Below are 26,032 nucleotides of genomic sequence, written 5' to 3'. Positions count from 1 at the left end.
GTTAAATTCCGGGATTGGAATTTGTGGCTGGAATCACAGAAAACCGCTTGAACTAACATCGGGGAGAGGAAACCAACGCTCCCCCGATTTCACGGAAGATTCATCGAGACTCGGCAAGTTCTTTCTCTTCTCCCCCAATCTCTCTCTCTCGGTCGCCCCATGCAAAACCCAGCGATTTTCAAAGGGCTGAGGCCGGCAGCCTTCTGAGTGACTTTTATATTTCCAACGGACAATCTATTAACCCCTAGACATCAGCAGAGCTCACTTCTTAATGATGATGATTAATATACCCACGCTTTAGATTGAGTGTTGACAATGTGCACTATCTGAATGTATGTATTAACCCTACTTTTGTGTCCCTTTACGAATAAAACATTTGAAAATAGTGACAACAGACTTCAACAGACCTCTCTATCTTTGCTGGTAAGTTATCCAGTTACAGGATACGTAACAAATGAAGCTGGAAGTCGAAAGAACCCACCGCGCGTTAGGCCCAAAGCCTACCCAGGATAGAAAGCCACGGTCAATAATAATTAAATTCTTCGGTACAGCACCAAGGCAGAGATTCTACAAAGGGCCTGGAGTAAGAAGAGTGTTTTTAGAGGAGAAATTAATATATTTCAACCAAGATTAACCCCCCTGCAGTCCTCCAGAAACGCAAAGAATACTCCAAAGTAAAGTGAGTATTAAAGCAAAATAAGATTAGATTTCAAACTCCGTACCCTGCTAAACTTCGAGTGTTTTATGACAACGGGACGTGGTTGTACCAGATAGTGGAAGAGGCGACTACAGACATGAAGGCCAGAGGGTTGCCAGTCAACATGACCAAAACGAAGGAAAGTCTGGCTGAGGAACTGTCCCGCTTGGTTTGGGAAATAGTGCGAGAAATGAGAAGGCAGGAGATGGGAGGAGGCCGAGAGAAACGTATCAGGAAGAGACCGGGAGTTTCCCAAAGACGGTCCTCACCCACTTCAGAAGAGCCATAAGGTTTGGCTAACTTTGAAAATGTTGACAAGCTAAACAGAAGCAAAAGTACACGATGATATACCTATCTCGAAATACTTATTATAATGTGGATTTTATATTACTTAGTTGTTATTCTTTATTCGCTCACTTACCCCTTTTCCCCCCACCAAAATGAGAATATATATATATTCGTGTGTGTGTGCGCGCGCAATGGATTTGTTCACTGACTTTTATGAATACTGCAATGGGGGCCCTCAACTCACAAGTAGGAGGGGTTATCCCTCACAGCTAGACATTTCCTCTAGCTCAATGCAGGGTCATTTACTAGAGACCTCAGCCTTGGAATCACACGTTCGTTGCTATTTTTGTTATTATTTGAGTTTCTTGGTTCTTATTTGTTCAGGGAGTAGATCGATCAAGGTTTATTCTAATTTCAATGATACATTGACAGATAAATACAGATGGCTAAGGACAAGGTAAAATCCATTTCTTTTAATGTAAATGGGCTATTAAATCCAATCAAACGTAAGAGAATTTTATCCAAAATGAGAAAAGAACAAGCCAATGTAGTATATTTACAGGAAACTCATTTAAGTGATAATGAGCATAAAAAACTAAAGAGAATGGGCTTCACTAATCTGTTTTTCTCCTCATATAAATCAGGACATAGGAGGAGTTGCTATTCTCATCTCAAGTAAGCTAAATTTTGAAAAAATATTCAAAATGGGAGATAAAGAAGGCAGATATATTCTGGTAAGGGGGAACATAGATGGCAATTCAGTTACTCTATTGAATATATACGCACCCCCGGGAAGTGATATTGGTTTCTTTCAGAAAATTACTGATATTATGGTAATGGAAACAGAAGGACTCCTGATATGTGGGGGAGACTTAAATTTACAATTACAACCAAACTTAGGCTCTTCCAAAAGAAAAACCTATGAAACAAAATCTTTACACAAGAAAGTTAATACATTTTTTGAGCATGTTGGTTTAATTGATACATGGAGGGACCTTTTCCCTGACAGAAGGGATTACACTCATTATTCCTCTCCACATTCTGTAAATACAAGAATAGACTATTTCATAACATTTGGAAAAGACAAGGACAAAATAAACACCTGTGGAATTGGGATAATAGATGTAAGTGACCATGCACCTATATATTTATCTGTTGATTTTGACCTACAACCAAAGAATACTATTTGGAAACTAAATTCAAGTCTACTCAATGATCCATACTTTAAGGAACAAATTAAAAAAGAAATCGGTCTCTACTTAGAATATAATGATAATGGAGAAGTTTCACCTCTCATTTTATGGGATACTCTGAAGGCGGTCTTAAGAGGGAAAATTATAGCGATATCATATAAGAAAAAAGGAATAAAACAGAGGAATTACAAAATAGGCTGAAGGAACTAGAGAAAAAACACAAATTGAATTTGGCACAGGATACATTAGGGGAAATTAAAAGAATCAGGAATGAAATAAATAATTTGGCGACGCAAGACATCAGGAAAAACTTAATGTTTCTGAAACAGAGACATTATGAAAGTGGATCGAAATCTATGAAAATACTGGAGTGGAAACTGAAAAAAAGATAGCAGAAAATACATAGAATTAGGGACACAAGAACAAAAATGATAAAAAATAAGCTAAGTGAAATTCAAGAAGCTTTTGAAGTGTTTTACAAAACGCTATATTCCAAAGTTCTGGGGGAAGCATAACCCAAACTGACACCTTCTTGAATTCTCTAGAGTTACCCACTTTAAGCGAAGAACAAAATAGAAGGATGACTGCTGACATAACTAAAGTTTAATTAAAAGCTGCAATTAGTAGGCTTAAATTAAGCAAGTCACCAGGTTCAGATGGGTATACGGCAGAGCAGTACAAAGAATTAAAAATGAGTTAATTCCTGTTTTACTCCCCACACTGAACTGGGCTCTAAAAAAGGCACAAATGCCACCCAGTTGGAAGGAAGCGATAATCTCAGCTATACCAAAAGAAGGCAAGGATAAAATGGAATGCGGGTCATTTAGACCAATATCCGTTCTTAATGTAGATGATAGGTTATTTCCCTCCATCATGGCCAACCGATGAGAGGAGTTTCTACCCATACCGATACGTAATGATCAGACAGGTTTTATACGACAACGCCAGACTCAAGACAATATACGAAGGACACTTCACATTATGGATCATATACAAAGAAATAAAATCGAAGCAATAGTGATAAGCGTGGATACTGAAAAAGCATTTGATTCGGTTAATTGGAATTTTCTTCACAGAGTTTTACATAGATTTGGTTTCCAAGACAATTATTAAAACTATACAGACACAACATGACAATCCTACTGCTAGGATTAAAATCAATGGATATTTATCAAATACTCTTACCTGAGAAAGGGGCATGAGACAGTGTTGTGCATGGTCACCACTACTCTTCGCGCTATATCTGGAACCATTAGCTCAATACATCAGACAAGATAAAGATATCAGGGGAATTACTATTAAAGGGACAGAGCATAAATTGGCTTGTTATGCGGATGACATTTTGATCTACCTAGGGCAACCAACATACTTTTTACCTAAATTGATGCAATCCTTTGAACAATATGGTCAACTATCAGGATACAAGATCAACATAGATAAAACCCAATTATTTTCATATTACTGTAGCCCACCAAGAGAAATTGAAAGTCGATACCACTGGGCATGGCACACAGAGTCTTTCAAATATTTGGGCATCATTATGCCAAAAGATTTGGCAACACTATCAGAATGTAATTATCAGCCTTTATATAAAAAAAATTAAGGAAGATGTGGCAAGATAGAGCCTGATTCCTTTCTTCAGTCTCAGTTCAAGGATTGAGTCTATTAAAATGAATATACTGCCCAGACTGTTATATCTCTTTCAGACCCTACCAATAGAGATTAATCAAAATCAATTCAATGAATGGAACAAGGTGCTATCATGGTATATTTGGCAGGGTAAAAGGGCTAGAGTTCATCTCAAAACTTTGCAATTAGCAAAGGAAAAGGGGGGATGGGGCTTGCCTTCTCTTGGAGATTATTATTTTTCAGCACAGTTGAGAGCTGTGATATGTTGGTGCAACCCATCGTATGATGCTCAATGGAAAAACATTGAGGAGCAGGTACTTCCCATCCCCATACAAGCAATTTTGGCTGATAACAACCTGCAAAGGTACATAAATACTATTGATAACCCATGGGTGAAATTGACTCTTAAAATATGGAAAACTACTATAAAAGAATATAATCTAGAGGGAGATACTGCAATTCTTAAATGGTATGCATATGACACTGATTTTATACCAAGTAAATTGGATGCTAGATTTAAAGACTGCATAGCTAAAGGAATAACAGTTCTTTGCAAGATAATGAAAGAAGGAACACTGTTCAGTTTTGAAATGCTTAAAGAGAAACACTTATTAGAAAAACAAGATTTTTATTGATATTTACAGATGCGACAATATGTTAATAAGATGCTTAAAAATGTAACCAAGGCAAATACATGCTTGACAGAGCTCTTTAGAAAAGCATATTATTCAGATAATGGTAGTAGAATCATTTCAAGCATGTATAAGGGGTTGTCAAATCTTAAAACATATTCGACTTCATATATTATGTTACGTCCGTAGCCCCCTTCTTTGTGAGAATCGCCAGATCACTGTTGGGTTGAATCAAAAGGGGGGGGGGGGGCTCAAGACATGAGGGGGAGATGTGCAGGATGTCACGTTTCTCTCCTCCCATAGTGATGTAAAGCTACGGGACATGGCCATTGTCTCTTGGAGACAGATTTGAGGATTGAGATGCTCTGCTACGTGAATGCCCTCGGGCAAAGTGGGCTGGTTGAGGGAGAGATTGCATCACCCCCAACCTGATTGACATCTATGACCCTGCGAGTCAGAATAAAAGAGGGGCTGTAGGTACAACCCCTCAGACGCACCAGAAGAAACGTTAAGCGACCACGTAACAGCAGACGGTCATCGGAAACCAAGCCACGTGCGTTCAATTCCGTGGGTGGAATTGGTGGCTGAAACCATGGAAAACGGCTTTTTAGCTAACAACGGGGAAACCCGCTCCCCTGACTCAACGGATTGGCATCATAAAAGACTTGGGCAAGTTTAAACGCTTCCCTCTCTTAAACCCAAAACGCTGCAGCCTGAACGAGCTAATGACTTTTATATTTCCATCAGACAATACGTTATCCCCTAGACAACGATAGAGTTACGTTTTATTGGTTATGATCATACCCGCGCTTTAGATTTAGTATTGACGACGTATATTATCTGTATGTTTGCATTAATCTTATTTTTGTGCCCCTTTATCAATAAATACTTTTAAAAATAGTACCATCAGACTTCAACGGACCTCTCTATCTTTGCTGGTAAGTGATCCAGTTACGGGATTATGTAACAATTAAAACAAAATGGGAAAAGGAAGGAGGGATAATTATATCTGAGGAAGAATGGACAACAATATGGAGGTATCAATGGAAGTGTACCAGTTCACAGAAATGGAGGGAGTTTGGATGGAAAAACTTGGTAAGATATTTTATTACACCCTCTCAGAAATCCCTTTATGATAATAACCTCCGTTTGCTGGAGAAATTGTGGAAGTCAAAATGCAAATCATTATCATATTTTTTGGGACTGTCCTGTTATCAAAAACTATTGGAGGGGGATACACAATGCCCTACAAGACATCTTTAAATGTGAAATACATTGGAAATACATTGGAAATACATTGGAAAGTATGACCATATATTTTGGATATATACCTCAAGAATGGTTGAAAAGAGATAAATATTTAATGAATATACTGCTGGTGGCTGGTAAAAAGACTCTTACTAGGAAATGGTTATCACAGGAGAGCCCAACTTTAAATGCATGGATGGAAATTACAATGGACATTTACAAAATGGAGAAGATAACAGCATCTGTTAATCATAAGCTGGAACAATTTGATTCATATTGGGAAAAATGGTTTAACTACATAATGCCTCATAGGCCTGATGTTATTCTCACAAATCAATGAATCTGTTGCAAAAAAGCATATCACTCCCTACTTGTACATAGTTCTTTCCTTTTGCTTGTTTTTTCTTTCCACTCTTTTCTATAAGTGTATACCCCAGATAAATATTTTGTGGACATTTTGTGATATAAATGATTATATGATATATATGTACAATGTCTGAAATACATCTTATGAAAATATTTGTTTGATGAACTTCAATAAAAAAAATACATTACAAAAAAATGTAACAAAATGAAGTATGAGCACAAGCAGATGATGCAGATTAAATGTATTTCAGTCTCATAGAGATAAATCTATGAAATAAAACAGCATGGTTTTCAAAACAGAAGCCCATTAAAACAGGAGTGAGATTACTTTTAACTGCTTTAGCAAAAACAGATAGAGAAATCATGCTTTTAAAAGTGTTGTGTCTGTATGCAACAAAGGAAATTGCTACATTGGATGTTTCATTGATGAATATGATCAACAAAAATGATCTACAACACTTACTACAATGTTTGCATTTATTAATGAAAGAAATTGCATATGGAAACCAACAGCAGTTACTGAGAGGTCTTATTAAGTCTCAAAATGTCTTGCACTAACTGAAAATATAGGATCTACTTGCAAGCAAGATGTTTATTGATTCTTTTATCCAATTCCTTTGATCTCAAACTATTTCAGTCAAACTTGATGCTGATAGGAATACCAGTGGAAACCAATTCATTAGGATCTTGAATTCTTCCATAAAGGAAGAACAGCAACTTTGATCGTAATGATTACCAAAATAGTCCCTGTAACATTCACCTGCTGGCTGATTAGAAACATGAATTTCAAGGAGCTGTAACCATAGTCTGCAACTTGTTACTCTATGCTTCAGTACTGTTTTAATAAATACCCTTTAGTGCCAATAATTCAGATCTGTGGCAAAGATTTCAAAGACAGAAACAATAACCTACTTGAGAACGGTAATTAGTAAAATGTAACTGGTGCACCCAATCAACAAATAGAAATGCACTGTATCTGTAAGAGCAACTCAAATAGTTAAATCAATATTCGAGCAAGAAATTATCTGATCAAAGGAACAAAACTGTCAAATATGTGATTGTACTGTCCATTTCCTCATTTTATTTGAGATGTGTATGGGAAAAGCAGTATTTAAATAGGGCGGAAATTAATCCCATTATTTCTGCTAAACTAGTTCTGCTCAACAATTCTTAAGGAAATAACAAAAATATTTACCACTTTTTCCAATGTCGGAATACTGCACGACCCATCACTAATACTTCCTCCATCACCATTCTCTTCAGTAGTTTCTTCTTCCTCTTCCTCGTCTTCATCCTCCCTTTGTTCCAATTCACTTGGAATGCCTAGAGACAGATTGTAAATTACGACCTACAGGTAAAGAGGCCTTGAAATAGGTTGGGTAAGATGCCAGAGTAACATGTTTCAAGTGACATTAACCTTACAGAGGAACATTGGGAAAACCCAATGCACCTGTGTGTATGTATGCAAATGTAAAATGCTTGCAAGTATTTTTGAGAGCACATCTATATTTGAACAGCCATTCAGAACTTCACTCTTTGGATAAGATTGTACCTTCAGATAAACTGACATCATCTTTGTTCTTGTCATTATCTTCAGAATTTTCTGGCGACTTGGTTGTTTCTGCCTTGACTTCAGACAATGCAGGCGAACTTGCATTTGATAGAATTGAAAAGTCAGCTGGTCCACCACGTGCAGGAGGTAACTCAATCCCCAGCTGCCGATACTTCCTTCGCCGATTTCCTATCCATGTCTTTTCAGAAGAACAAGGAGGGAAAAGTGAACACATTAAGATCACACTAATTATTTTGTATGATGAAAAGACTATGTTTAAAAGAACAGCAAAGTATTCAACAGGTACTTCAGTTGATGAAGGTGAAATATCTAAAGCAATCAGTAATGTAATATTACATTGGTTCCCTTACTGCTTGCTTACTTATGCAAGAATTGAAGTAGACAACGTTGATAAAAACTCAAGACACAATATTCTCTCTTTGCCTCAAGGATTCCAAATCCAATGACTGCTAAACTTGAGCTCACTTGCCTCAATCTCCTCAGGAAGTAGAGCTACTGCGTACATTCTTGTATAATGAGGTGGTGTTGAGAGACCAGGTGAGATCATCCACTATGTGCACTCCCAGGAAATTGGTGCCCCTAATTCTCTCTAAGGAGGACCTATTTATGTGCAGTGAGGAAATGATCAGACTACACCTTTCTAAAGGCCACAATCATCTCTTTAGCCTTGACAACATTACGACTCAAGTCATTGTACTTGCACCATTCCACCAGCCGATCTACCTCCTCTCTGTATGCCATCTCATTATCACTGTTGATGAGACCAACCATTATAGTATCATTTGGTTGGAACTGGATCTAGCAGTAGAGTTGTGTCAGCAGCAGGCATGAACACAGCCCAGAGGTGCACTGGTGCTCAGCATGATGGAGCTAGAGATGTTGCTGTGAACATGGACCGACTGCGGACCTTCTGTCAAGAGGTCCATGATCTATTTAGAGAGAGAGGTGTTGAAAGCCAAAGAGAAAATTTAACTCCTAAGGGACCTGAAGTTGATAAACAGCAGCCTGGCAAATGATGCGCCATTTTCAAGGTGAAACAAGACTGACCGGAGGGCAGAGGCTATGGCATCATCAATGGACCAATTTGACTGATAAATGAACTGGAAAGGGTCCAATGTAGCAGGAAGATGGGATTTAATGCGGTATATAACCAGTTGATCAATGCATTTCATTATTGTTGAGGTCAATGCTGCTGAACGGTAGGCATTAAGACCGGTTACTCTCGTCCTCTTAGGTATCAGGATGATGGTGGCTGACTTAAAGCCTCTGGGGACAATGTACTATTCCAGAGAGATGTTGAAGATGTCTGTTAGAACTTCTGTTACCATGGCTGCACAATCCCTCAGCACCTGACCAGGCATGCTATCAGGTCCTGAAGGTTTTGCATGGGTTGACCCCGGCTAGGGTCTTCCTCATATCTGCTGCAGCCAGACAGAGTACCTGCTCCTTGAGGAGAGGAGGCCTTCCTTCCTTTCTGAAATTGGACAGAGCTCTTTGAAAGGAATATTTCAATAAAGGAATATAAAGGAACAGGAAAGAAACAGGGAAATATAAAGTTCAAAATATCCAAAAAGACCAAATTAAATTTATTATCAAAGTATATATGGCAACATATCCTGTACTATGCAAAAGCCTTAAGGACCCTAGGTTCTTTATATCAATGTAGTTTTAAATTTTTTCTTCTGTATTAGTATGTCAGTAGAAAAGAGTACATTTTAGACTTGTAAACTTTCATTTTCCAAAAAACAAAATTATAGAAATCTCTGTGTTTTGTTAAAGGAATTAAAATATTAAGTAATAGACCACTTTCCAAATAAAAACTTGATGACTCTGTAGGTACATAGCGTGATTAAACAAAGAAAACAAATGTGCTAATGATCAATGACATAATGAGTTGAATGAACTAATCTGATTAACTAAAACTGAAACAGGTGAAGAGGAATCAAACTGGGCAAAGGACAACCAAACTAAAAGGTGAGGGTGTAGCAGATGCAACCGTTTAACCATCATATCATTAATTCATACACTGTGGCAAGATGAGCATAGCACTAGGTGGTGATCCTACATCAGCAAGGTCTTTCCCAAGCAGAAACTTTGCAGCAGAAAGAAGTTTCAAAATATGTTTTTCAAGCTTTTCTGAAGAAGCACAAAAAAAAACAGGCAAGGTTGAGGACCAGAAACACTGTGGTCGCCCATGACAACTGAATGCAGCAGATGAGAGATACATCAAATTGACTTCCCTTCTGCATCAGAAGTAGTCCAACACTGCTATCAGCTCTGAACTCACAGAATCCACTGAAACCGAAGTATACCCCTCTAAAGTCCGGAGAAGTTTTGGCAGAAGTGATTTTCATGTAAAAGTTGCTGCCAAAAAGCCATTCCTCCAAAGCCGAAAAAAAGCTAAGTGCTCACATGTGCACAAAAACACAAGGACTGGGGAGCTGAAAAATGGCAACCGATGAGTCATAAATTTAAGTTTTTGGCTCAAACAGGAAGCAATTGAGCCTCTTGTTGGATGAGTGTCAGCAGCCAGCAGTGAAGCACGGCAGAGGTTCCCTGCAACTTTGGGGCAACATTTTTGCAAATGTTGTTGCTGATCTAGTCAGAATTAATGGAATCCTCAATGCTAAGAAGTACAAGTAGATTCTCAACTATCACACAATACCATCAGGAAGGCATCTGATCAGTCCCAGCTTCATTCTACAGCAGGACAATGACTCCAAACACATGGCTAAGGTCATAAAGAACTAACTATCTTCTGTGAAAAGAAGAACAAGGAGTTCTGCAGCAGATGGTATGTCCTGCACAGAGCAACCGAGAGAGCAGAAAAACTGTGGCAAGTTCTCCAAGAATCATGGAACAACTTACCAACTGATTTTCTTACAAAACTGCATAACAACATCCCCAAGAGAATTGATACAGCTTTCAAAGCAAAGGGTGGTCATACCAAATATTGATTTGATTTTGTGGTTTTTTTTTTACTGTTTATTGCATTTTGTAGTAATTTTTTTTGATAATTAGAAACTTTTAATTTCAGTATTGTTGGAAGCATCTTCACTTGACAATCTTTTTTACATATGCCCAAGACTTTTACACAGTACTGTACTACTGAAATTCATTTTCTTGCAGGTATTCAAAGTAAATACAAAGAAACACAATAGAATCAATGAAAAACCACACACAGATGGACAAACAGCCAACATGCAAAAGACAGCAAACTGTGCAGATACAAATAGAAGAAAAAAAGTAAAGTAAATAAGCAATAATTACTAAAAGTACAAGTTGTAGGGTCCTTAAGACTGAGTCCACAGATTGTGGAATCAGTTCAGTGTTGGGGTGAGTGAAATTATCTGATGGTTGAGGGGTAATAACTGTTCCAGAACTTTGTGGTGTGGGACCTGAGACTCCTGTACCTCCTTCCTGATGGCAGCAACAAGAAGAGAGCATAGCCTGGATGGTGGGGGTCTTTTTTGCTGAGGCCAAGAGGGGCCATGAAATGTCCTTGGTGAGTACATGCACACTGAAAACAAGGGGATAGCTCTGAAGAAGGTAGGATTACTCAAAGACAAAGGAAGGATTTTTATAGCTGGAGCATGAGAAACTGGCTAAGATACTAAATAGGTATTTTGCATCACTGTTCTCTAAGCAGGAAGAAATGGGTGATAGTGGCATCAGAAAGGAGTATGCCAATATTTTGCAGCAATTAATATCGAAGAGAATGGTTGAGTCTCTTAAAGAACATTAAGGTGGCTAAGATCCTAGGGCTTGATGGTATCTATGCTAGGTTATTGAGAGAGAAATTACAGGTACTTCTTTATCCTCTAGCCACAGACAAGGTCATAGAGGACTGGTGAATAGCTAATGTAGTGACTTTATTTAAAAATAGGGCTATCGTCAGGGATAACTTCAACTTCTCTAATATTGATTGGCACCTCCTTAGTGTAAGAGTTTTCAGTAGAGCAAAATTTGCTCTGTGTGTCCAGGAACAATATTTCGACAGGCTGACTAGAGAAGAGACCATGCTGGATCTAAAAGCAGGGAACAAATCTGGTAAGGTAACAGATCTCTCAGTAGGCTAGCATTTAATGACAACTTCTTGACCTTTAATATAGCCTTAGACAAGACAGTATATATAAAAATATTTTATAGCAGAGAGATAATTATGATGCTATAAGGCAGGAATGTGGGAGCATAAACTAGGAATAGATGTTCTCAGAGAAATGTACAACAGAAATGTGGAGGTTGTCTACAGAGCACTTGCACGGAGTTTTGAATAGGTTTATCCTATTGAGACAGGGGACGGTTGGTAGGGAGGAGGAACCACGGCTGACAAGTGATTTGGAACACTTAGTCAAGGGGGAGAAGGAAACATACTTCAGGTTTAGAAAGCAAAGAACCGGCAGGGCTCTTGAGAGTAAAAGGGAGCTAGAAGAGGACCTGAGAAAGTTTTGCTGAGCAAGATTAAAGAAAACCCCAAGGCGTTCTACACACAGTATGTTGAAGCCACAGCCTAGAGTCTGGAGACTGGAGGCCTGTCCTGGAATTAGAGGATGGTCCATGCGTGTGGATGGGTGGGAGGGAGGAAAGGAGCTTGTTGTTGATTTTTTTTGCTTGTTGTGTTCTGTTTAGTTGCATTCTGTGTTGTTCCTTTGAGCATGCCATGTTGGCGCCAGATTGTGTGCCAACATTGCGCCTAGCATATCCTTCAGTTGGGTTGGTTGTTAAAGCAAATGATGTATCTCAAAATAGGGATAATACTGGACCAGTAAGTCTTACATGAGTAGTGGGAAAACTGTTTGAGAGGATTCTTAGAGAAAAGATTTACAAGCATTTGGGGAAGCATAATTAGGGGTAATCAGCAAGTTTGTTTGAGGGGCAGGGCATGCCTCAAGAGTCTGAGTGACCTTTTCCAAAATCAAATTGATAGAGTGTGGATTTGGTGTTCATAGACTTCAGTAAAGTGTTTGACAAGGGTCACCATGGTAGGCTCATTGAGAAAGTCAGGAGGCATGGGATCCAGGAAACAGGATTTGTATGGATTCAAAACTGGCTTCTTCACAAAGCGAGACAAAGGTAGCAGATAGAGTGTATTCTGCCTGGAGGTCCATGACTAGTGGGGTGTTCCTCAAGGTGTCTGTCTGGCACCTCTGTGTTTTTGTGATTTTTATAAATGACTTAGTTGAGGAGGTGGAAGGGTGAACAAGTAGGACTGCAGTTAATATGGATGTCTGTGGTGTGTTTCATTGATAGGATGCCGAGCTGAGCTGAGACGTGACAGATGGAGTTCAATCCCGAAAACTGTGAAGTGATACACTTTGGAAGGTCAAACTTGAGTGTGAAGTACAAGGCTAATGGCAAGAGTCTTAGCAATGTGGAAGAACAAGAAGGATCTTGGTCCATATCCACAGATCCTTCAAAGTTACTATGCAAGTTGATTGGGTGGTTAAGAAGGTGTGCAGTGCATTGGTCTTCATTAGTCAGGGGACTGAGTTCAAGAACCATGAGGTAACATTGTAGTTCTACAAAAACTCTAGTTAGACTAGCTATGGGAGTATTGTATTCAATTCTGGTTGACTCATTATAGAAAGGGTATGGAAGCTTTGGAGAGGGAGCAGAGACTTGTCAGAATGGAAAACATTTCTTATGTGGAAAGGCTAAGCAAACTAGGGGTTTTCACTTTAGAGGGAAGGAGGATGAGAGATGACATGATAGAGGTATATATGATAAGAGGCATAGTTGAGTGTGCTACTTTTCATATGATACATTAATGACTAGATTAGCTCATTTGTCATATGTGCATCAAAACATACAATAAAAGGCACATTTACTTTGACAACCAACACAATCTGAGGATGTGTTGGAGGCAGCCTGCAAGTGCTGCTGTGCATGCCGACTAACCCTAACCAACACACCTTTGGAATGTGAGAGGAAACCCACGCGGTCACAGGGAGAATGTACAAACTCCTTGATCATTAGCACTGTAAAGTGTTACATTAACTGCTACACTACCATGAACTAATGGCTTTGTGACCAAGTTTGTGCATGATACAAAGATAGGTGGAGGAGCAGATAGTGTTGAGAAAGTAGGGAGTCTGCAGAAGGACTTAGACAGATTGGGAGAATAGATGAAGATGGAATACAACCTAGGGAAGTGTATGGTCATGCACTTTGGTAGAAGGAGTAAAGGTGCAGACTATTTCCTAAATGGGGACTGAATTCAGAAATTGGAGTTGCAAGAGGACTTGGGAGTTCTAGTAGTAGGATTCCTTGAAGGTTAACTTGCAGGTTGAGTCAGTAGTAAAGAACACAAATGTAATGCTAACATTAATTTCCAGCAAGAATGTAATGTAAGGCTATATTAGACATTGATCAGACCACAGTTTTGGGGCCCATATCGAAGGAAGGATGTGACGGTATTGAACAGGGTCCAGAGGATGTTTACAAGGATGATGCTGGCAACGAAAGGGTTAATGTACAAGGGAGTGTTTGATGGCTCTGGTCCTATATTTAGAGTTCAGAAGAATGAGGGGAGATCTCATTGATACATGTCTGGAAAACCTGAGACTTCAGCACTAGCAAAATCCCAGAGTGCTGAATTATGGATTTCTTTTTTCTCTTTATGTTTGAATACCTTCCTGTCCTTGAGTGCCCTGGAGCTGATCATTTTCTACAAGGTATCTTAAGTATTTGCATCATATTTAAATTAAATAAAATCACTTTATGTTTGAAATTCTAAGCCTGAGCCAACATCTAAAAATACAAGAATGAGAGAATAAGGACATAGGAGGAGAAACAGGAGACATTTGTTGAGTTTGTATCACGTTTAAATAAGATCACGGTCAATCTGACTCTAATTTTTTCCTCCCACTCTCAATACATCCATGATTCTCTTTTGTCCAAACATCTCTTTCTGCTTTGAACTTATTCAAAGATAGAGCCATCAGCTGTCCATTTCTGGAGAATTCCAAAGAATAATGGGCCTTAGAGAACAATTCCCTTTTATTTCAGTTGGTTTGACATTTCTCTAATCAGTGCTACCATATTAGGTTCTCATTCTGTGCCATTACCTTTTGTTTTGGCACTTATGTCAAATGACTTCTGAATATCCAAATCTATCTATGAGCTCTCCCTTATCCATGCTGGTTGTTACTTCCGAACAGAACTCCACTAAATGTGTCATTCAGAATTACTCCCTCATGTAATCATCTAGGTTCTGCTTAATTGTTTTAGAAATTTATTTGCGTTTGGGAGTCACAACACAATTCATACAGAAAAAATACACGAAGTGAAGAAGAAGAATTAGAAAGGTATTTATTGGCAGAGAAACTTCGACAGGAACCTTACTTTGGGCTCCATATTCAGCTTCAGTTTCTTCCAATATAGTAATAGTCGACTTAACTGTTACCTAAAGGTTCAGTCAATGTTGATGGAATCAAGTGGGAAATATTGTGGCATCTAGAACGTAATGTACTAAATGATAAAATTATCAGCTTTGAGTTCGAGAAAGACAAATTGGAGCATCTTCTTAATACTTAAAACCGATACAGTAGTTCCAGAGACACAGAGTGATTCAATGTATCTCCAGAGTTTGGTGTGTAAAAAAATGTAGATGCTGAGAAATGGTTGATTCATTTTGAACAAGGGGTCTCAATTGGATCTCAGCCATTTAAGAGTAAAATCAAGCAGCGTGTTTTCATGAAAAAGGTTAGCAGGAAATTGGGACTCAGTAATATGGACTTGTCGATGCTGATGAGAATTAGACATTCAAGATTAATATTGTTTGAAAGGATTCAAGGTATCAATGGATATGAATCAAGGACACATGAAACATTACTGGGGTGATCACCTGTGATCTAACAGAATGACAATGTGCACTGCAGATTAAACTGATAAGAACATAAAATCCTTTATTCAAGGACAGGTGAAATGCAGAATGCATTCCTGGTTTACTGGAGAGGTGGTCTCCTCAAGTTGGGAGCAAAAAAAACAATTGCTGAGAAATTAACAGTGCAATGTTCCTTCACACAGAACCCTGCAACTGCTCCCACCATTTCCCCACCTCCAAAACATGCACCCATAATTTGCAAATCTAGTTCATTTTTCCCCAGAGCAACACTCTGGAAATTTGACCCTGTGTATCCAGAGCAGGACCATCCTTGCAATTTGTCAGGGGTGCACATGTTGATAGTATGTAACACAAAATTTCTAACTTCATAAGAGAATTGGAATTATTTTGTACAAGGAGCAATCATGATTGAGTACTTTAGGGAGCAACTTTCACAACACCTAAATTTTCAACTGGCCTTCTTGTCAACATCAAACAATCTACCATATACGACTCCTCTTTTCAATTCAACCATGGCCAGAGATATCATTGTCAGAATCAGGCTTACTATCACTTGCCAATACCGCGAAATATGTTGGTTATGCAGCAGCAGTACATTGCAATATATAATAATAAAAACTGTAAATTAAAGTATAAAGGCACATTTAATTTAACATTTTAAATATATGTAAGTAGTGCAAAAAGAGAGAAAAAAAAGTAGTGAGGTGTTGTTCACGGGTGCAATGGTCATTCAGAAATCTGATGGCAGAGGAGAAGAAGCTGTTCCTCCTGAATCACTGAATGTGTGCCTTAAGGCTCCTGTACCTCCTCTCTGATGGTAGCAATGAGAAGAGGGCAAGTCATGGTTGAAGGGAGCCCTTAATGATGGATGCCACCTTTTTGAGGCATCACTCAATGAAGTTATCCTGGATGCTGAGGAGGTTGGTGCCCATGATGGAGCTGACTGAGTTTACAACTTTCTGCAGCTTTTCTCAATCCTGTGCAGTGCTGCCCCATACCAAATCGTGATGCATCTCCACCTTCTCTGCCCTGAAGGACTCAGCAGACATATCTTGGCGGTGAATTGTAAAGCCAGTGAGCTGAATCACTGTGTTCAGAATGGTGGGGGATAACCAAGTTTCGGTGAAACAAAAAGCACAACAGTCTGATGTCCCTCTGGTATAGCAATCTTGCTCTGAGGTCTTGAATTTTATTTTACAGAGATTATACATTTGCCAGCAGAATAGACGGTAGTGGAAGTTGGAACCCTTTTCTCCTTAAGCGAACTTTTAAACCAGCACAGGATCCAGCACTGTCTTATAGGGGAACCACACTTGCAAGGTGGAGACTGCCGTCTGAGGTTCATCGACTTTTTTTAAACAGATTTTTTAAACACCTTAAAACAATGTTACCTTATTGTCCATGGCTGTAGCTGTATCTGTCTGAAATGGGAATATTTGAAGATTTCCATCGAACCTGTTGGCATGACTGGCCTTTTTATTGGCACCACCTGAAAATTCCAACACCCAGACACAATCTTCTTAAATCTCAAAGCGTACTAGAAACTCCTTGATAACTCCTGCAAAACCTACCCCCCAGAAAAGCAGACAGTACCTGGTTATGATTTCTAACCTGCACTCCTCCATTCAACCATCTGAACTATATGTCCAATTACACTTATTGCTGTTGCCCAACCCAAAATTTAGCAGCATATTATCAAACACCAAGTTGTGGAACACCTGATTAGTCTTAATTGGTTTGGCTTGGTCTGCAGGGAGAAGCTTGCAATGAGTCACCATGCTCTGGCACCATCTTTAATTATCGTGCCATGTGAGTTGGTAGTGCCAATAGTGCTGCTGTCACTTCTAGGCCCAAGTAAAAGTGTTGGAACAACAGTGCAGATAGCAGTAAAGAATATTGAGAAGTTATGTTGACAATGAGAAAGGTTTCCCAAAAAAATCATTAAATTGTACTCCAGTATTATTCTCCCATTCCAAGAAATGCAATTCTGACCTCAGCTGTCTATTTCTAGATGGATTTGGTTCATTTTGGTACCATTCAACTAAATACTACTACTACAACTACTAGCTACATTCCCGTTGAACAGAAAATCCTAAAAAGTAGTGGCTACAGCCGGTTCATCATGGGTAAAGCCATGTGTAGACCTACATATTAGTCATCTGGGACTTACACAGGAGATGAAGGCCCTGGTATAATATCTGTAGTCTACCTACCAATCAATTGAGTTAATAAGACAATGAAGAAAGTGCACAGAAAGGTGGAGACATTAAAGCTTTGGCCTAACCAAAGCTTTCCAAGTAGTACCATTACTTCCATGCATTTATAACTCAACGCTATAGGAAGAACGTTAACGCATTGGAGAGGGTGCAGAGGTTATAAAACCGGGTGCCTGGGATGGAATATTTCAGTTATAAAACTCTGGATTGACTGAATTTGAAGCAGAGGAGGGCAAGGCGAACCTGATAGGGCATACAAAAAATGAAGGCTACAGACATGAGTACAAGTTTCTCACTAGCCATTCAAACACAGATGGCTAGAGCCTGAGGCGATACGTTTAAGGTGAAGAGTAAGATGACTCAAAGGGCTCTGGAGAATCTTCTTTCACCTAGAGAATGATTGTAATCTGGAATGTACTGCCTGAGGAGGCGATGGGAGCTGGTATTCTGATGCATTTGGAAGCATGCGCGTTGCTACAATGTCTGCTACACTGGATCCTTCTTGCTCAAATCAGTCCACAGATGATGTCATAGCCTCTGCACTCCATTCTGTCCTGTCCCATCTGGAAAATGGTGCCTCATACATGAGGATGCTGTTTATTGACTTCAGCTCAGAGTTCAACATGATCATCCCTCAGTAGCTGGTGGGTAAACTGTCCTCACTGAGTCTCAATAACTCTCTCCGGAACTGGATCCTGGACTTCTTAACAAAAAGGCCACAGTCAGCCCTTGTTGGCAGAAACATCTCTAGCTCCACCACTGTAAATATTGGTGCTCCCCTGATTGCATACACACCCTGTTGCTGTTCACTCTGCTGCCTCATAACTGCATTGCTAGATCTAGTTCAAAATGAATCACCAAGTTTGCTGATGACATGACAGTGGCTGACCTCATCAACGATGACAAAGAGACAGCATATAGAGAGAAGTTAGAGCAGCTAATAGAATGCTGCGAACACAGCAATTTGAGTCTCAGTGTGGACAAGACCAAAGAGACGATTGTGGATTTTAGGACCACTCTTTACTTCACATAGATGGCTCCTCAGTGGAGAGAGTTAGGAGCACCATGTTTCTCACAGTGCACATTACGGTCAATCTCACCTGGTCCTTCAAGAATAGCATTATACTGTTTACTTTTTAAAAATTGTATCCTATATGCAACTTATTATTTGTTAATTTATTTGTGGTAATATCACTGTTTATTATGTATGTGAGTTATCTGTACTGTGATGTGCATCTTCGTCTGAAGGAATATTGTCTTGTTTGGCAGTATATCTGTGAGTGATAATAACCTTGAACTTCATGAGCACTTGAACCACCAAGCCATAGTAAGATGAGCAGCAAGTGTGGGTAAATGGGATTGGTGTAGATACCTAGTCAGCATGGTTATTATGGGCCAAAAGGCCTCCTTGCTCTACTATTCAATGATTCTGCTACCTTGTAACAGAGATGGGTGGGCTGCAAACATTTCCCTGTTGGAAATAATAAGGCAGTTCTGGACAATGAAAATCACATTCCCATTGAAATAATAAAATGTTGCACTAGGTGAAAATAATGCTGAAACCCCTCATCATATTGCACTCCTGCATCAAAACAACCTCTTTTGATTCTCATCTTTCTTATTTGATATTCAGACAAATAATTTGAGGTCAGTGCAATCACAGCACATTTTGGACTTGATTGGAACAAAATCACATACACTCCACTCAAAAATATTGGCAACACAAATACCCAGGAAACTGCATGCTGAGGCTTTACAAGGCATTAGTCAGACTACTTTTTGGAGTATTGTGACCAATTGTGGTCCCCTTATCTAAGAAAAGATGTGCTGGCATTGGAAAATGTTGAGGAATTCAAGAGAATAATTCCAAGAATGGAAGGGTTAACATTCAAGTAGCGTTTGTTGGCTCACTTCCTGTATTCACTGGAATTTAGAAGAATGAGGTGGGATCTCATTGAAACCAATCGAATATTGAAAGGCCTAGATAAAGTGGATATGGAGAGGATGTTTCCTATAGTAGGAAAGTCTAGGACCAGAGGACACAGCTTCAGAATACCAGGACCTCCCTTCAAAGGAGAGGTAAGTAGGAACTTCTTTAGCCAGACAATGGTGAATTAGTGGAATTCACTGCCATAGATGGCTGAGGAGGCCAAGTCATTGGGTATATTTAAAGTGGAGGTTGATAATTTCGTGAATAGTAAGGGTATGAAAGGTTATGGGGAAAAGGCAGAAGAATGGAGTTGAGAGAAACAATAAATCAGCCATAATGTCTAACTCTGCTCCAATATCTTATGGTCTTATGTATGGCATGCAAAGAACTTTTCAGATTAAACATATATATTGGATCCCTTTGCCAACTCCACTGACACACCCACCCACTCTACATATACTAGATTTTCAAGATCTCCAGGTATGACTTGGTTGTGATTAAGATGCCGCCACACACAGGTTTTGGAAGCTCAGAAGCACAGTCAACAGCACATAACTATTTTTGGTACAGATTACGCACTGAGGTCAGGATGTGATTAAAGAAGCAGATGACAGTGTACTTTGCCGTATATCAGTCTATTTTAAGAAACACTCAAATGTATATTTCATTTGGCCTTGTGCAAGCTCAGATTGATTTTATCAATGTCACTTAACCTTACCCCAAGATAGAAAGACAAACCTATTGATGACAAGAATAATTACAAAACCACCAAAGTGACTTTCTTACCTTGACAATCTCACAGTCCACATTTGACTCCATTGCGACTGCTTCTATCTTTTCTCTGCATATTGACCCCAGGCTGGTCATACCCACATCCCAATACTTTTTCAGAACAGCCAGATCATTCTCACTAAACTGTGTACGATCCTGCAGCTTAAATTAAAGAGAGAAAACTTTGTATGGAGAAACAAAGTAAAAATATTGCAATGAATACCTGTGGTAAAATGTTTCAAACATTAGGCTATTTGTAGTTCCAAATCTACAGAAACTCTACAGGCATTTGGTCGAGATAACTGACATTCCTCAGCCATGTTTGCATGAACTGTTGCTACCTCTCATGTTATCTTACAACATCCAAGATATTTTTTGTGCATAGATATAATTCCCTAATTGCAAATGCCAGTTGCACAGGGTTACACTGCAGCTCAGAGTGCCATCAAACAACAGTAAGACAGTGAAAACTTCAAAGTAAATTTATTATCAAAGTATGCGTATGTTCTTGCAAGCATTTATAGAGAAAAAAGTAGAATTTTACTAAAAAGGTTGACAAACTGTGCAAATAAAAAAAATACTAAGAACATTAACAGTATGGAGTCCTGACGGTGAGTCTGGAAGTTGTGGAATCAGTTCAGAGTAGTGGTAAATGAAGTTATCCATGCTGGTTCAGGAACCTGATGGCTATTAGGTAATAGTTGTTCCTCAACCAGGTGGTGTAGGACCTAAAGCTTCTGCACCTCTTGTCTGATGGTAATTGTGAGAAGAAAGTATGGAGTGGATGTTGCTTTCTTGCTCCAAGTAAATGTACACAATGGGGAAGGACTGCAATGTATTCACCCAATTCTGTAACCTTTTCCATTCATGGGCATTTGTGTTTCCAAACCAGGCCATGATAAAGCCAGTTAGAATACTCTCCACAAGCATTTATAGAAATTTGGCAAGGTGTTGGGTGACATGACAACTATACAAACTTTTATGAAAATAAAGGTCTTCTTTGAGATGTTCTCAAAAGGAATCTTGAAGCTTGCCTAGCTTTCAAAAAACCCAATGACACTATTATATTAATTTTAATTTATAAGGAACATTACCACATGAAAACAGCATCCATCATCACTACTACTACCACCATCCAAGCCATATTCTCTTCTTGCTACTATTGTCAGGAAGGAAACACAAACTTAGGTCTCACACCAAAAGGTTCAGGAACAACTACCCTAGAACCATCAAGCCTTTGAACCTCAACTCTGAACTGATTCCACAATCTACAGAATCAATTTCAAGAACTCTATAATTCATACTCTCTATATTTTTTGCACAATTAGTCTTCTTTTGCACATTGGTTGTTTCAGTCTTTACTTACACATAGTTTTTTAAAAAATAAATTCTATTGTATTTCTTTATTTTCTCATAAATGCCTGCAAGAAAATGAATCTTGATGTAGAAAATGTGACATATAGGCACTTTGATAATAAATTTAGTTTGACTTTGACTTGAATATTGCAAAGTAGCAGTTACAGTTTTCAGTTTGTAACAGGAATATTGCACAAAAAAACTGCATATTTAAGTCTGGTTTCTGGAGTTAAATACTCAGAACCATTTTGAGAAGAACTTCAATTTCAATAAAGTATTCAATAGTCTGTATTTAGCTACTTGATTATATTAAAATCTGAAATAAAATTAATGCAATTACATTTTTTTCAAATCATATGGGAGTTCTTTATGGGGCTAGCACTGGTGAAGTTTATTTTGTACTTCTCAGTGATGTTCTTAATATTGTCAACTGAGCCATCAATACAGAATATTGTTAACCTGGCATCTGTTTGTTCAAAAATCCTGACAGCCAACATCTGCATTATTAGTCTGCGATGTTAGCTGGAGGTCCCGACTGTGAGCCAATTGTATGAGCATAGGCAAGAGTCAAGAGGCGACAGGAGTGGGAGTCTGGTTTGTGGGCCAAGTGGTGGGGTCTGAAACACCAGGGAACAAGAACTTGATAAGGGTTGTGACCAGAAGTGAGGTCAGGAATGCTCAAGTATTTCCTGCTCCCTTTAAACATCATGTGTAATAATGTAAAAACAAAAGAAATAAAAGCATGTTTGAGTATTTTAGAAGTAAACAGAAGTTTGGAAAATTGGCTTGACCAGCACTATCAAACTCTCAAGGACAAGATTACTAGAAAGTACAAATCTGCCTCAATGTCAGCTTACAATAAGTACTATAAAAAGCAGATTTCTTCCAAAAGCCTCACCATCAGAGGTCAGTCTCAAGCCAGTTTGATTAAGCCACAGCTGCAATATACAGTCAGCTCTCCTTATCCGTGGATTCCGTATGCGCGGATTCAACCAACCGCGGATCCGGAAAACCCGGAAGTTCTCTCTCCAGCACTCGTGGCTTGAGCGTGTACAGACTATTTTTTCTGGCCATTATTCCCTAAACAATACAGTATAACAACTATTTACATAGCATTTACATTGTATTAGGTATTATAAGTAATCTAGAGATGACTTAAAAGTACAGGTTATGAATAAGTTTCATTCCTGAGTCCATCTTTAAGTCGGATTTGAAGTTGGAACAGGTACATCCGGTATTATTTAGCGTCAATTGGTCAAACGTTTTTCTTAGTATATAGTGCATATTTTACCTTTCTATGCATATAAAACACTTAAGAAACATGTATTTCAATAATCAAACCACTGTGTTGCTTAGTAATAATTGTAGCTTTCATCAGGGCAGGGCCTTTCACATGCTCCATTAAAATTGTTCCGATCGTTGACAGACTGTACCCTAACGCTTTTCCAATGACTGATGGTGTTTCATCTCTTTCCGATCACTTTATTACTTCCACCTTATTTTCAATCGTGATCGTGATTACTTTCGTGAACGGAAACACTGCGGATTCAGAGCTGCGCCGCCAGGTCCTAATGTCCACTGCACAGAGACATGTTAAATAAAGTCTGGGGTTCTGCTGGGTCCTAAAGACCACTGTACTGATACATGTTAAAAAAGGGACTTGAGCATCCGCAGGGGGTCCGGGAACCAATCCCCCACGGATAAGGAGGGCCGACTGTAATGCAATCACTCAGGTTGAGTATGTTCTCCTAAGCAGCTGTCTCTTGATGGGTCCTTAGGAGACTGGAGAGACCAATCGGACTTACACATATACTGGTGCAGTGTGACAAGAGTAAGTGATAGCTGTGGTTGGTGGTTGGGTCTTTTGGTTATTCAGTCTCCTCCTTTCACAGATATTGGCTGTTTCCTGATCATCTGAATACAATATCTTGCCAGTTTTTACATGTAATGTTGAATTTCTTCAGCGTGGTTTTGATGTTCAGGGGCTTGCTGACCTTCCTTCAACTGGGATCTGTTTGGGGAGGCACGAGTTAGGCGTCTGGATAACGACAGCTATAGTACTGTCACACTGAAGATCTGATCTCCTGGATGAGCAGAATCTCTACCCAATCTGTGTCAGCAGTACTCTGGCATGTGGGTACTTGGCAAGGTAGGTCCTGTCTACTAAACACAGGAGAAATCCAATCCAGCTAACTGCCACTGGGTGAATACAAATTCATCCAAGTGTGTTTGATGATGCTCTGAAAGCAGCATTTGCCAAGGACCTGCAGAATGATGTTTAGTTTGGAATTTGCCATAGCAACATCAGACCAAAGAACTGAATTTCAAAGCAGAGATGACGGTAACTTCTGATGACATTAAAGCAGCATATGACAGACGGCAGCATCAAGGAGACTTGGTAAAACTAAAGTAAATGGGTAAAAAGGAGAAACCACTCATGGTTGAAACCATTCCTCACAAAAGAAGATAATTAAGGATTAGGATTGGTTTATTATTGTCACGTACCAAGGTACAATGAACAGCTTGTCTTGCATACTGTTCATACAGGTCACTCTTCACACAGGTAGTACAAGGTAAAATAATCACAGGTACAAAATAAAGTCTAAGAGCTACAGAGAACCTGCAATGCAAGTAAACAATAAGATGCAAGATCATAATGAGGTAGACTGTGAGGACCAGCGTCCTAAGGAACCATTCAGTAGCCTTAAAACGGGGCTGAAGTTGCCGTTGAGCTTGGTAATACATACTTTCAGGCTTTTATATCTTTTGCCTGATGAAAATGGGGAGTGGAGAGAGTGGGATCTTTGGTTTTGCTGGTAGCCTTACAGAGGCAGCGGTAGGAATAGACAGTTCACTGAGGGAGACTAGTTACTGTGATGCGCTGAGGTGTATCCACAGCTCTCTGAAGTTTCTTCTGTGCATGGGCAAAACAGATACCAAACCATGCCATGATGCATCCAAACAGGATGCCTTCCATAGTATGTAGATAAGCATTGATAAGAGTTGACAGGAAATGCCAAATTTCTTTACCTTCCTGATAAAGTAGAGGTATTGGTGACCTTTCTCGAACATGGTATCTACATAATTGAACCAGGACAGGTTATTTGTGATGCACAATCCATAACCCTTTCAAGCTTGGCACCATTAATGCAGACAGGAGTATATATACCATCCTCCATTCTGAAGTCACTGACCAGGGTTTGAGGGAATTTATCTCAGCCTCTGGAAATCAAATGCAGGAGTTCCACAGAGGTAGCCCAATCATCCTTAGTTGCTTCACCAGTAACCTTGGTTTAATTATAAAGGTCAGATAAGGGGACACTCATTGATAATTGTGCCATGTTCAACTTTATTTGCAGCTTCACAGAAAATGATGCAGTACTTGCCTGCATGCAAGTCCCTGGAGACACTCAACCATCAGCTAATTCATTACATGTACCATCCTATGGTCATTATTGAGACTAAAAAATTTTAAGATAACTCACCTGCTGCATATAAATGCTTTTTATCATCTGCAGGGTACCCAAAGCAGTAGTTTTATAATACTCTCTATCTCTCAACTCCAACTATACCCTAGAATAGGGGACGGCAACGCTGATCACTGAAAGAGCCAATATGGACCCATTTCCCACAGAAAAGAAAACACTGGGAGCCACAAAACCCGTTTGACATTTAAAATGAAATAACACTGCATACAACTTTTTTTTTGCCTTTATGCTATGTATAAACAAACTATAATGTGTTGCATTTATGAAATTGATGAACTCCTGCACAGAAAACGAAATTACATTTCTGCATGCAACAAAAACATTTTGAACTCCAAAAAAAAGACGTTCAGTTGAAGGTTACTCCATAGTTAGCCTACCTTGGATCGAAGAATTAAAAGAAAGCGTGCACTGGCGGGTGTCAGGCATTGGCAGTGGTGATGTATATTAATAGCGATAAAAAACGCGTTGTAGCGGTGTGCTACATGCAACGCTAAAATAAAGACACTGCAGTCAAAAGTAAATTTATTCGAACTAAACAGCCTTGCTTTAAAGCCTCCCTCAACCCGTCCCCGTGGGCACGGATGCTCCAAAAGACACGTACTCACAAACCCCCGTAGGCTATCTCCCTTAGCCGGAATGGTGGCTAATTGTGAGCCAGTTCGGATGTGCCAGGAAATGGGGTCCCCACAACATTTTTAGATTGTACAAGATCACCATAATCTTCAAATTTCGAATTACATTTCAAAAACTAACAAACCACAGGGAGCCGCAGCACAGAGATGAAAGAGTCGCATGCGGC

At 39.2% G+C, this 26,032-nt stretch overlaps 1 protein-coding gene across 10 annotated transcripts in view; it reads right to left on the bottom strand.

Moving 5' to 3' along the window:
* Positions 1–26,032, bottom strand: part of hdx (highly divergent homeobox) — a 153,722-nt gene that overhangs the window by 20,200 nt on the left and 107,490 nt on the right. For 9 of the 10 annotated variants that reach the window (XM_059977452.1, XM_059977454.1, XM_059977453.1 and 6 more), the window contains 3 exons: positions 20,405–20,551; positions 7,606–7,804; positions 7,249–7,376 (listed from right to left, as the gene is read on the bottom strand). In XM_059977452.1, the coding sequence (XP_059833435.1) occupies positions 7,249–7,376; positions 7,606–7,804; positions 20,405–20,551 (474 nt within the window). The remainder of the gene's footprint in view (positions 1–7,248; positions 7,377–7,605; positions 7,805–20,404; positions 20,552–26,032) is intronic. The other variant, XM_059977461.1, reaches the window with a different exon arrangement.

This window comes from Hypanus sabinus, chromosome 8 (assembly GCF_030144855.1).
Source record: "Hypanus sabinus isolate sHypSab1 chromosome 8, sHypSab1.hap1, whole genome shotgun sequence".
Taxonomy (NCBI): domain Eukaryota; kingdom Metazoa; phylum Chordata; class Chondrichthyes; order Myliobatiformes; family Dasyatidae; genus Hypanus; species Hypanus sabinus.
The sequence above is the reverse complement of the archived record's forward strand: the minus strand, read 5'-3'. Positions and strand labels throughout refer to the sequence as shown.